This window comes from Salvelinus sp. IW2-2015, unplaced genomic scaffold (assembly GCF_002910315.2).
Source record: "Salvelinus sp. IW2-2015 unplaced genomic scaffold, ASM291031v2 Un_scaffold8575, whole genome shotgun sequence".
Lineage (NCBI taxonomy): Eukaryota > Metazoa > Chordata > Actinopteri > Salmoniformes > Salmonidae > Salvelinus > Salvelinus sp. IW2-2015.
This window is the reverse complement of record NW_019949834.1, coordinates 1-13,340: the sequence shown is the minus strand read 5'-3', so window position 1 is coordinate 13,340 and position 13,340 is coordinate 1. Positions and strand designations below refer to the sequence as shown.

General features: G+C 52.9%; 1 protein-coding gene across 1 annotated transcript; it reads left to right on the top strand.

The window, feature by feature from the left end:
- The first annotated feature begins 10,961 nt into the window (after positions 1-10,961).
- On the top strand, positions 10,962-13,229 carry LOC139027237 (uncharacterized). The gene is made up of 2 exons (XM_070442380.1): positions 10,962-11,071; positions 12,677-13,229. The coding sequence occupies exons 1-2, from the start codon at positions 10,962-10,964 to the stop codon at positions 13,227-13,229; spliced, it is 663 nt and encodes a 220-aa protein (XP_070298481.1).
- Positions 13,230-13,340: the final 111 nt, after the last annotated feature.

Below are 13,340 nucleotides of genomic sequence, written 5' to 3'. Positions count from 1 at the left end.
TCTGGTGTGACCACCATTTACCTCATGAAAACCAGTCAGTATCTGGTGTGGCCACCATTTACCTCATGAAAACCAGTCAGTATCTGGTGTGACCATTTGCCTCATGCAGCGTGACACATCTCCTTCACATAGAGTTGATCAGGATGTTGATTTTGGCCTGTGGAATGTTGTCCCACTCCTCTAATGGCTGTACAAAGTTGATGGATAATTGCGGGAACTGGAAAACGCCGACGTACACGTCAATCCAGAGCATCCCACACATGCTCAATGGGTGACACGTCTGGTGAGTATGTAGCCCATGGAAGAACTAGGACATTTTCAGCTTCCAGGAATTGTGTACAGATCCATGCGACATGGGGCCGTGCATTATCATGATGAAACATGAGGTGATGGCGGCGGATGAACGGCACGACAATGGGCCTCAGAATCTTGTTACGGTATCTCTGTGTATTCAAATTGCCGTTGATAAAATGCTAAGTGTCCATTGTCCGTAGCTTATACCTGCCCCATACCATAACCCCACCGCCGCCATGTGGCTCTCCGTTCACAACGTTGACATTAGCAAATCGCTCACCCACACGACGCCATACACGTGGCCTGCGGTTGAGAGGCCGGTCGGACGTTCTGCCAAATTCTCTAAAACCCTTTGATTTTAGTCAGATGACATTTGAATTGCCACATGAATCTATAGTATCTATATCTACAGTAAACATAAATCAATGACGTCKATGTGAACAAACATACATAGCCTTGTCCGACCAACAGATTGATCTGCATAACATCCTAAAAACGCATGACTCTCTTCCCAACAGCCAATCGGCAGAAGAACACATTAAAAACCACACCCCTCGACAGGGCTCTAGACTAACATGTTCCCCTGGTACCACTACCTTTCGGTTGGTGGCACCGGGTCCATGATTTGGCGGCACCCCGGCCCATGATTTGGTGGCACCCCGGCCCATGATTTGGTGGCACCGGGCCTATGCTTTGGTGGCACCAATATTTGTGTTGTGGCGTCATGCAATAGGAATAATTAGAAATCACCTTATGAAAGTCGTTCCTAATGCTTTCAGACAGCGTAATAGACTACTGGAAGGCTATGCAATAAATACGTTGTTCCATCTAACATGTCCGAGCAGAAATGATTCAACATAATCCATGTCAAACCTGATCCTGTGATGTCATGAATTATGAGCTGACAATAAAGTATTGTTATATTTTACATGTTTTTGTATTTTTAAAAAAGGTGCACTATGCAGACATCGCGCCGACATTTCCTGGTTGCTCAAATTCTAGTAGTTTGTTTTTGTCACAAAAACTGAAATTAGGCAAACAAGTATAGTGTAGAGAATCATTGTACCATCTTAAAAAAAAGGGCTGTGAAATCTTCTCCATAACATTTACATTTAAGTCATTTAGCTGACGCTCTTATCCAGAGCGACTTACAAATTGGAAAGTTCATACATTTTCATCCTGGTCCCCCCGTGGGGAATGAACCCACAACCCTGGCGTTGCAAGCGCCATGCTCTACCAACTGAGCCACACGGGACCATAAGACAAAAATAATGTATTTTCAGCTGTTTGAAGGTGGTGTATAAAACCGTAAGTACAAGACGCAAAAACTAAGCTAAACAGGAAGCATAGAAATAGCACACATAAAAACAGATCTACCGCTTCTTAGAATTGCTTTCAATGAGACTGACAGATCTATAACTCACATTTCTATGTTAATTTGGTCAGGTCGCCCAAAAAGTTACAATATTGCATCTTTTACATATTATTTATTTGTAATGGACAAATTTAATCTTTGAATTCATCAATTGAACTTGTATTTCATGCTTTGAGCCTGAATTGAATGAATAATGAATTCAATTTTGAAATTATATGTTAAGTTTTAATATGGTAGATATTGCATTCATCGTCCATGTATTAAGTTTACAAACCATCATTTCTAGTTCATCTAAGTTTCATATATTCAACTTACAAAAATTCAGATTCAGTTTTAAAACGTTGTTCTATAAATTTAGATTCAAAACCAGAGACAACATCCTGGTACTTTGCCAGCCAGGCAAGGTAGAGGAGAACCGATAGAACCTACCTCTCTGTGGTCAACAGAATCTTCTGGCTGTGTCTGAAGCCACTGTGGCATGTTGAATTTGACTTCCTACGAATTTGGCTCTAACGCTTCAACTGTTGTGGCTAGAAGCCAGTGTTTCCTCCAAGATATCGGCCTCAGCAACGCCAAAAGGCCCGACTGCCAAGCCCCCCGCCTAAGCCCCTTTTTGACGCAGAAAAAACCCTGCACACCCACACACCTTGGGCTGCCATCTCATCAAAGCTTGCTGCTGCATTCATGACACACTTTTCTTTAAATCACATTATATTTGCACTGTGAGAGGGTTTTAGATGGCCGAGCCAGTTCTCATAATGCGAGAAGTCGAGGCCCCATTACAGCAAATCACTCAACATAAATAAACATGGCACACTCTCTCACTTCCATTCCCCACAAAATATCCCACCTGACACACACACAGTTCCACTCCCCACCTGACACAGACACAACACACAACACACACAGTTCCACTCCCCACCTGACACACACACACACGTTCCAGCTCCCCACCTGACACAAACACACACACAGTTCCACTCCCCCCTGACATACACACACACACACACAGTTCCACTCCCAACCTGACACACACACACACACGAGTTTCCACTCTCCCCACCTGACACACACACACAATCACAGTTCCACTCCCCACCTGACACACACACACACACGAGTTCCACTCCCACTGACACACACACACACACAGTTCCACTCCCCACCTGACACACACACACACAGTTCCACTCCCACCTGACACACACACACACACACAGTTTCCACTCCCCACCGACACATCACACACACACAGTTCCACTCCCCACCTGACACACACATCACACACACCACACAGTTCCACTCCCCAATCTGACACACACCACACACACAACGCACAGTTCCACTCCCACCTGACACACACACACACAACACAGTTCCACTCCCCACCTGACACACACACACACACAGTCCCTCCACCTGACACACACACACACACACACAGTTCCACCTCCCCCACCTGCACACACACACACACACACACAGTTCCACTCCCACCTGACTACACACACACACACAGTCCACTCCCCACCTGACACACACACACAGTCACACACCAGTTCCACTCCCCACCCTGACACACACACACACACACACACACAGTTCCACTTCCCACCTGACACACACACACACGACACAGTTCCACTCCCCACCTGCACACACACACACACACCAACACAGTTCCACTCCCCATCTGACACACACACACACACACACAGCAGTTCCACTCCCCACCTGACACACACACACACACAGTTCCACTCCCACCTGACACCACACACACAACAAACCACACAAGTTCCACTCCCACCTGACACCACACCACACACACACAGTTTTCCACTCCCCATCTGACACACACACACAACACAGTTCCACTCCCCACCTGAACCACAAGCCACACAACAGTTTCCACCTGACCACACACACTAGTCCTGGTCTATTTCAGTCCGACACACAATTGAGGATTCTACACACGTTACTCCACCTCTGTTTTCTCCCTCCGATCTAAATGTACTCTGGGTTGATTAAGATTTCATTATTATCTTTTCCAACACGTCTTCTATTCAACTGAAGAAGTCCAGGGACAGGAATACATTTGAGTAAGTGATTTAATAAACAAACACAGACATGTATTAAACACACACACAACAATAGACTCCACTTGTTGACGCTAGCCTTCCGACCAATCCCATCTAGCTTTAGCATTGGACTGGATATAGACTTAGTCCACGCCAGAGCCCAAATGTAATATGAATGATTCCTTCTGAAAAAAAGGTAATTTCCTGTCACAGATCCCGTTTGTCGTGAAATCCTCCAATCAGTTTCTGTCAACCAAAAGAACTTGGAAGATGGATGAGACTAGAATCTGCTCCCTCTGGGATTTAACGTGTGGTTGAATCCATATGGACTCTAAAGTAGTGCACTATTTAGGGAATAGGGTGCCATAGGGCTCTGGTGCAAAAGTAGTGCACTATATAGGGATAGGGTGGCCATTTGGGACCGTAGACATATTGACTTTTAATGGTTTAGATTACAAGGGGGGGGCAGGCTGGGCCCAGCGGACTAAATCTGTTCTGGTTTGCCAACCATTTCATACGTCTGGTTCAATCACTGACCCTTCATGGTCCGTGGTGCTGAGTTTATTCTCTCATGCGTCTCTCTCTCTAGCTCTTCTCTCTCTTTCACCCTCTCTAGTTCTCCTCCCCCTCTTCCTCTCTGTTTCTCCTCCCCCTCTTCCTCTCTGTTTCTAACCTCCGTCTCGGTTCTCTCCCCCTCTGCTCGCTCTCGCTCTCCTCTGCACTCTCCCCGTCTCCCCTTCTCATCTCTCGCTGCCTCTCCCCGTCTCCCCTCCCTCTCTCTCTCTCCCCCGTCCCCTTCTCTCTGCGCCTCTCTGCGCTCTCCCCGTCTCCCCCTTCTCTCTCTCGCTCTCTCTGCGCTCTCCCCGTCTCCCCCTCCTCTCTCTCTCTCGCTGCTCTCTCCCCGTCTCCCCCTCCTCTCTCTCTCGCTGTCTCTCCCCGTCTCCCCGACCTCTCTCTCTCTCTCTGCTCTCTCCCCGTCTCCCCCCCTCTCTCTTCTCTCTCTGCTCTCTCCCCCGTCCCCTCCTCTCTCCTTCTCTCGCTGCCTCTCCCGTCTTCCCCCTCCTCTGCTCTCTCGCTGCTCTCTCCCCGTCTGCCCCCTATCCTCTCTCTCTCTCCCAGTCCTCCACCCCTCTCTCTCTCCTCTCTCCGTCTCCCCCTCCTCCGCTGCTCTCTCCCCGTCTCCCCTCCTCTCGTCTCTCGCTGCTCTCTCCCCGTCTCCCCCTCTCTCTCTCTCGGCTGCTCTCTCCACTCTCCCCCTCCCTCTCTCGCTGCTCTCTCCCCGTCTCCCCTCCCCCTCTCGTTCTCTATCCCGTCTCCCCCCCCCGCTCTCTCTCCCGTCTCCCCCTCCTCTCTCTCTCGCTGCTCTCCCCCGTCTCCCCCTCCTCTCTCTCTCTCTGCTCCTCTCCCCTCCTCTTCTTCGGCTGGTCTCTCCCCGTCTCCCCTCCGCTCTCTCTCTCGCTGCTCTCTCTCCCCGTCTCCCCTCCTCTCTCTCTCGCTGCTCTTCCCCGTCTCCCCCGGCTCTCTCTCTCGCTGCTCTCTCCCCGTCTCCCCCTCCTCTCTCTTCTCTCTCTCTCATCCCCGTCCTCTCTCTCTCGTGGTCTCTCCCCGCTCTCCCCTCCTCTCTCTCTCTCGCTGCTCTCTCCCCGTCCTCTCTCTCTCTCTGCTCTCTCCCGTCTCCCCTCTCTCTCGCTCCTCTCTCTCTCCTGCTCTCTCCCCGTCTCCTCGCCTCTCTCTCTCGATGCTCTCTCCCCGTCTCTCCCCTCCTCTCTCTTCTCGCTGCTCTCTCCCGTCTCCCCCTCCTCTCTCTCTCTCGCTGCTCTCTCCCCGTTCTCGCCCCGCCTCTCTCTCTCGCTGCTCTCTCCCCGTCTCCCCCCTCTTCGGCTCTCTCCTCTCTCTCTCGCTGCTCCTCTCCCCGTCTCCACCCTCCTCTCTCTCTCTCTGCTGCCTCTCCCCGTCTCCCCTTTCTCTGTGCTCTCCCTCCCCTCCTCTCTCTCTCTCTTCTGCTGCTCTCTCCCCGTCTCCCCCTCCTCTCTCTCTCTCTGCTCTCTCCCGTCTCCCCCTCCTCTCTCTCTCCCGCTGCTCTCTCCCCGTCTCCCCACTCCTCTCTCTGCTCTCCCCGTCTCCGCCTCTCTTCATCCCTCGCTCTCCCCGCTTCCCCATCTCTATCTCCTCTCATTTGGTCCCATAATCCTCTTCCTCTCTCTGCTATCTCTCACAGCTACGGTCCTCTCCCCTCTCTGCTCTTCTCTCTCTACGTGCTCTCATCCCCGCTCTCTCTCTCTCGTCTCTCGTCTATTCTGCGTCTCTCCCGCGCTCTCTCACACCTCTCTCATCGCTCCCCGTCTCCTTCTACCTTCGCCTGCTCGTCATCACCGTCTCCGCACCTCGCACTCTCACCCCGTCTCCCCCTCCGTCTCTCTGCTCGCTGCTCTCTCCCGTCTCCCCTCGCCTCTCTCTCTCGATGCTACATCTCCCCGTTCCCCCGCCTCTCTTCTCTCGATGCTCTCTCCCCGTCTCCCCCTCTCTCTCTCTCGCTGCTCTCTCCCGTCTCCCGCCTCTCTCTCTCGCTGCTCTCGTCCCCGTCCGCCTCTATCTCCGCTGCTGCTCATCCCCGTCTCCCCTCCTCTCTCTCTCTCTCTCGCTGCCTTCTCCCCCCTCCTCTTCTCTCCTCTCTATCGCTGCTCTCTCCCCGTCTCCCCCTCCTCTCTCTCTCTCGTGCTCTCTCCCCGTCTCCCCCCTCTCTCTCTCATCGCTGCTCCTCTCCCGTCTCCCCCTCCCTTCTCTCTCCTCGCTGCCTCTCTCCCCGTCTCCCCCTCCTCTCTCTCTCTCGCTGCTCTCTCCCGTCTCCACTCCTCTCTCTCGCTGCTTCTCTCTCCCGTCTCACTCCTCTCTCTCTCTCGCTGCTCTCTCCCCGTCTCGCCCCTCCCCTCTCTCTCTCTCTGCTCTTCCCCGTTCCTCTCTCTCTTCCGCTGGTTCTCTCCCCCGTCTCCCCCTCATCTCTCCTCTCGCTGCTCTCTCCCCGTCTCCCCCTCCTCTCTCTCTCTCTCTCTGCTGCTCTCGTCCCCGTCTCCCCCTCTTCTCGCTGCTCTCCATCCCCGTCTCCCCCTCCTCTCTTCTCGCTGCTCTCGTCCCCGTCTCCCCCTCCTATCTCGTCTCGCTGTCTCTCCCCGTCTCCCCCGCCTCTCTCTCTCGATGCTCTCTCCCCGTCTCCCCCGCCTCTCTCTTCTCGCTGCTTCTCTCCCGTCTCCCCTCTCTCTCTCTCGCTGCTCTCTCCCCGTCTCCCGCCTCTCTCTTCGCTGCTCTCTCCCCCGTCTCCCCCTCTCTCTCGCTGCTCTCTCCCTCCCCGTCTCCCCCTCCTCTCTCTCTCTCTCTCGCTGCTCTCGTCCCCGTCTCCCCCTCCTCTCTCATCTCTCGTCTCGCTGCTCTCCTCCCCGTCTCCCCCTCCTCTCTCTCTCTTCTCGCTGCTCTCTCCCCGTCTCCCCCTCCTCTCTCTCTCTTCGCTGCTCTCTCCGTCCCCCCTCCTCTCTCTCTCTCTCTCGCTGGCCTCTCTCCCGTCTCCTCCCCCTCCTCTTCTCTCCGCTGCTCTCTCCCCGTACTCCCCCTCCTCATCTCTCTCTCGTTGCTCTCTCCCCGTCTCCACCCTCCTCTCCTCTCTCGCTGCTCTCTCCCGTCCTCACCCCTCCTCTCTCTCTCGTGCTCTCTCCCCGTCTCCCCCTCCTACTCTTCTTCGCTGGCTCTCCATCTCCCCGTCTCCCCCTCCTCTCTCTATCGCTGCCTCTGCCCGTCTCCCCCTCTCTCTCTGCGCTGCTTCTCTGCCCGTCCTCCCCCTCCTCCTTCTCTCGCTGCTTCTCTCACACCGTCTCCCCCTCCTCCTCTAATCTCGGCTGCTCTTCCCCGTCTCCCCCTCCTCTCTCTCTCTCGCTGCCCTCTCCCGTCTCCCTCCTCTCTCTTTCTCGCTGCCCATCGTTCCCCCTCGCTGCTCTCTCCCGCGTCTCCCCGCTCCTCTCTCTCTCTCGTGCTCCTCTCCCCGTCCTCCCCCTCTCTATCTCGCTGCTTCTCCCCGTAACCCCGCCTCTTCTCCTTCGCTGCTCTCTCCCCCGCCTCTCCTAATTTTTCATTACTTGTTATCCAATATTTAATTAGCTTTTGTTCTACCCGACACCCGATTAGTTGGGCTGTTTATGGCGGATGGTCCGTCGTGGCAGACAGTCAGTCAGTACATTGAAATACAGTTTGTTTTATGTTTGAATTTAAAAGGAATGTACTGATAACCGTGAAGTGAAATGGAGTCCGTTGCTGTGTACAAAAATGTTTCCAGGTGTGATTGTCCATTCTTTTCAAATTGAAAGGGTGAGGAGGGATTACTCGTTGCCCTTTACCACCTCGACACCGTTGGGGATAGGTTCAGCACATCACCAACGTGGGGGGGATAGGTCACACCTCAACAACGTTGGGGATAGGTCACACCTCAACAACGTTGGGACAGGTCACGCTCCCACCTCACACGTTGGGACAAGGTCACACCTCAAACAACGTTGGGATAGGTCACACCTCAACAACGTTGGGATAGGTCCACACCTCAACAACGTTGGGACAGGTCACGCTCCACCTCAACAACGTTGGGACAGGTCACGCTCCACCTCAACAACGTTGGGAAATAGGTCACACCCTCGAAACGTTGGGATAGGTCACGCTCACCACCTCGACAAACGTTTGGGCACAGGTCAACGCTCTCCACCTCGACAACCGTTCGGGATAGTCACGCTCCCACCTCGAACACCGTTGGGATAGGTCACGCTCCGACCTCGACACCGTTGGGATAGGTCCACGCTCCCATCTGACACACGTTGGGAATAGGTCCACGCTCCCACCTCGACACCGTTGGGATAGGTCCACACCTCGACACCTGTTGGGACAGGGTCACGCTCCCACCTCAACACTGGCAAAGAGTGGGAAGACTTCGTTGTTTTTCTGAAAGACTTTTACACAGCCGCTGACCCATAGTACCCTATTCCCTATATAGTGCACTAACCTTTAGACCAGAGCCCCTATGAACCCTATTCCCTATATAGTGCACCTACTTTAGACCCAGAGTCCTACAGAGCCCTAATATAGGGAATAGGGTTCATCCTCTGTGTTGCCTACACTCAATGGAGGTGAAGGCCCCTGATCATGTCAGTCCATTATGGCTCCAACCAAAGCAGCGCCAAAACAACACAGGTGGATTGTGTCTCCTCCCTGGGAGGCCTGTAGGGTGACCTGAGTGACAGGAAACAGGGCTGGCATCCAACACAGCACGCAATCCCAAACCACAATCCTATTTAGTCCTGGTGCTCTGGTCTAAAGTAGGCACTACATATAGGGAGTAGGGTGCTATAGGCTCTGGTTAAAGTAGTGCACTATATAGGGAGTAGGGTGCTATAGGGCTCTGGTCTAAAAGTAGTGCACTATATAGGGAGTAAGGGTGCTATAGGGAATCTGTCTAAAGTAGTGCCGCTACATAGGGAATAGGGTGCTATAGGGCTCTGGTCTAAAGTAGTGCAGCTATATATAGGGAATAGGGTTCTATAGGGCCCTGGGTCTAAAGTAGTGCACTATATAGGAAATAGGGTTTCTATAGGGCCCTTGGTCTAAAGTAGGCACTATATATAGGGAATAGGGTGCCCTAAGGGCTCTGGTCTAAAGGTAGTGTAAGCTACATAGGGAGTAGGGTGCTAATAGGGCTTCTGGTCTAAAGTAGTGGGCACTACATAGGGAATAGGGTGCCATTTTCAAAACATCTCTGGGTAGTTATGTGAAAGGAGAGGTAGACGGACGGCAAGTAAACTCTCTTTTAAAGAAACTATGCGATTGTGGAATCAGAGTACATGGAGGTTTTGTGTCCACGACTAATTGAGGAGCCATTTTGAGCGGAGACAAGGTTCGAGATAAAAACTGTGTGGAATATGAAGCCACACACACACACACAGAAAACATCCTATATCATAAAAGCGGAAGAACAACATACTTAATCAATAAAACAGGAAGTNTAGGGTCTAAAGTAGTGCCCTGTAAAGGGAATAGGGTCTAAAGTAGTGCCCTATAAAGGGAATAGGGTCTAAAGTAGTGCCCTGTAAAGGGAATAGGGTCTAAAGTAGTGCCCTATAAAGGGAGTAGGGTCTAAAGTAGTGCCCTATAAAGGGAGTGGGGTCTAAAGTAGTGCCCTGTAAAGGGAATAGGGTCTAAAGTAGTGCCCTGTAAAGGGAGTAGGGTCTAAAGTAGTGCCCTATAAAGGGAGTAGGGAGCCAGTGGGGAGTTCACCCCAGTGTTTCTTCCTGATTGGTAGGCAGCAGCAGCAGTGTTTCTTCCTGATTGGTAGGCAGCAGCAGCAGTGTTTCTTCCTGATTGGTAGGCAGCAGCAGTGTGCTTAATGAACAGAACCATTTTTCTGGAGAGGCAATTATAGGATCTGCCAGCAGTGGCTCTGGTTGATCACAACACGTCTCACTCTACTAACGGTGCAGTTAACTCTGAGACTGTTTCCCTCCCTTTTTAAAATGGGGGGGGGGGACAGACTCCCCCCCCCTCCCAAAACATATGAAACAATGAAAAAGGCTTCAGGAGAGGTTTTATCAGAGAGGGGGGTGTACCTGGAACTGTGCACCGGGGAGTAGTACGCTGTTAGCCTTTTTAATAATGTTTTTATACAATTTACTTTTTAAATATATATATATATATATATATATAATTAAAAAAATAAATAAAAGTACCTGTCAGATCGACTGTTTATTTATTTCTGCAGTTCTGTATGGTTTTGGACGTGTGTTGCGAGTGTCTTTCTGAAGCAGTATCATTGATCCTCTCCATATGCCAGTTCTCTGTTATTTCTGGTTGAGTTTCTTACATTCCCCCTCTGTTTTGACACAGTCTAGTATCTGTGGGAGTCGGGTCCTTCTGACACAAAATGGAAATGATTTCCCATCACTTGTTGGTTTGCTGCAGTCGTAGGGAGCTATAGCTGACTGTGTGAGGTTTWTGTATTCCAAATGTCACCCTATTCCCTATATAGTGCACTCGTTTTTTTGACCCAGGCCCGTAAAGCATAGGAAACCGTTTGGGATACAKCCTCACCTGTGTGATGAGTAGAGTAGACGGCAGTAGACAGCAGGAGCCTTGGCCTCTCCTTTCACTTCACTGTGAGGTGGACGTGTGTGTGTGAGGAACTAGCGTTCATGACTGGCATGTTGAAAACTACTCTGCTGCACGCCACGCCGCCCACCCGCCGAAAAGATCGTTTCCTTCCTGTTTCCACGGCAACGACAGAACACAACGCGCTCAACAGGTTAGGAAGCAACGGCGAATAGCACAGTCGGAATTATTAGATTTTCAGGTTTTTCCACCATAACGCAGAGGGACAAGAGAGAGACATGACAAGCGAGAGGGACAAGGAGAGAGAAGACATGACAACGCAGAGGGAAAGAGAGAGACATGACAACGCAGAGGGACAAGAGAGAGAGACATGACGAGACAGTGACAGAGAGGACAAGAGGAGAGACATGACGAGACAGTGCAGAGGACAGAGAAGACATGACGAGACAGTGCAGAAGACAGAGAGAGACATGACGAGACAGTGCAGAGGGACAAGGAGAGACATGACAAGACAGTGCAGAGGCGACAAGAGAGAGACATGACGAGACAATGCAGAGGGACAAGAGAGAGACATGACAAGACAATGCAGAGGGAGAAGAGAGAGACATGACAAGACAATGCAGAGGGACAAGACAGACAAGACAACGCAGAGGGAGGAGAGACATGACGAGACACATTTTGATCAGTAAATGAAAATTAAAAAGGGCTGAAAACCAAATTGTCTCCTGTTTAAAAAGAAGATAGAGAACAAAGCTATGGAGAAAAACATACTGGAGTTTGGTGCAGGTACAGACAACTAGCGCAAAAATAATGCGATATTATCAAAACGATTCTCTAGAACGTTCCCGATATGTAACTGTAGTGATTTTTCACCCCCATCACTAGTGTGTGAGGAGCAGAGCGGACGGTCTCTCCGTCCCTCTGTCCGTCCGTCCGTCCGTCCCTCTCTCCGTCGTCCGTCTCTCCGTCCGCCTCTCTCCGTCCGTCCGTCCCTCTCTTCCGTCCGTCCGTCCCTCTCTCCGTCCGTCCGTCCCTCTCTCCGTCCGTTCCGTCCCTCTCTCCCTCTGTCCGTCCGTTCCGTCCGTCCGTCCCTCTGTCCGTCCGTCCGTCCGTCCGTCCGTCCCTCTGTCCGTCTGACCGTGAGAAGGTGAAATGACTGGGCTGACAGCACGGCCTGCATCACATACAGCACCCTATTCCCTTTATAGTGCCCTACCCTACGTGGGGGACCCCTGGTCAAAAGTAGTGCACTATCTAGGGAGCAGGGTGCCATGTGGAACACAGAGAGGTGAAATGATTGGGCTGACAGCTAGTCTCCACGGGTTCCAAGCTAGGTCAGGGCTGGGCGGGGAGCCAGAAGCAAGGACCCTGGTCTGAATAGCAATCACTGCATCACACAGGTGACAGACACTGAGGCTAGCAGCCAAGGTACGTCCCAAACCCTATTCCCTATAGTGAGAGACCCTCTGGGACCATGGTCTAGAAGCAGTGCGCTACAAAGGGAATAGGGTGTTGATTAGGATGTTGTCAGAGCCAGCCAGGCAGCCAGGCAGGTGCAATCCTGTCCTGCCATACCATAATATCAAGATAGGATATTAAATGCAAGACGCCTGGTATTATTATCCTTGTGACTGAACACAGACGGATCCTTGTCACGTCATCCAAGGTAGAGGGAAATACACTAGATTTGATGTGCAGTGTTGAATCAAACCAGCGGTCCTCTTCAAGTTACCCTGACCTGAGAAGGTGTGTTCATAGAGCTACTAAAGACCACACCCTGCTTCCAACTGGGTTTCAGTCCCCCCCGGCTCCTCCGACCCAGTCCCCCCCTGGGCTCCTCCAGCCCAGTCCCCCCCCCGCTCCTCCGACCCAGTCCCCCCGGCTCCTCCGACCAGTTCCCCCCGGCTCCTCCGACCCAGTCCCCCCCCGGCTCCTCCGACCCAGTCCCCCCCCCGGGCTCCTCCGACCCAGTCCCCCCCGGCTCCTCCGACCCAGTCCCCCCCCCCGGCTCCTCCGACCCAGTCCCCCCCCCGGCTCCTCCGACCCAGTCCCCCCTAGGGCTCCTCCGACCCGGTCCCCCCCCCCCGGGCTCCTCCTACCCAGTCCCCCCCCCCGCGGCTCCTCACCCAGTCCCCCCCGGGCTCCTCCACCCAGTCCCCCCGGGCTCCTCCAACCAGTCCCCCCGGGCTCCTCCGACCCAGTCCCCCCCTAGGGCTCCTCCGACCCAGTCCCCCCCCCGGCTCCTCCTACCCAGTCCCCCCCCCCGGGCTCCTCCTACCCAGTCCCCCCCGGCTCTCCAACCCAGTCCCCCCGGCTCCTCCAACCCAGTCCCCCCGGCTCCTCCAACCTAGTCCCCCCCGGCTCCTCCACCCAGTCCCCCCCGGCTCCTCCAACCTAGTCCCCCCCGGGCTCCTCCAACCTAGTCCCCCCCGGGCTCCTCTATTCAAATCATGAAAAAAGTG

Excerpts from the sequence above, each read along its gene's own strand:
- LOC139027237 (XM_070442380.1), top strand. The coding sequence starts at position 10,962 with ATGACTGGCATGTTGAAAACTACTCTGCTGCACGCCACGCCGCCCACC. Across the intron at positions 11,072-12,676 it reads GAACACAACGCGCTCAACAG|TCCCCCCCGGCTCCTCCGAC; the intron begins GTTAGGAAGCAA and ends ACTGGGTTTCAG.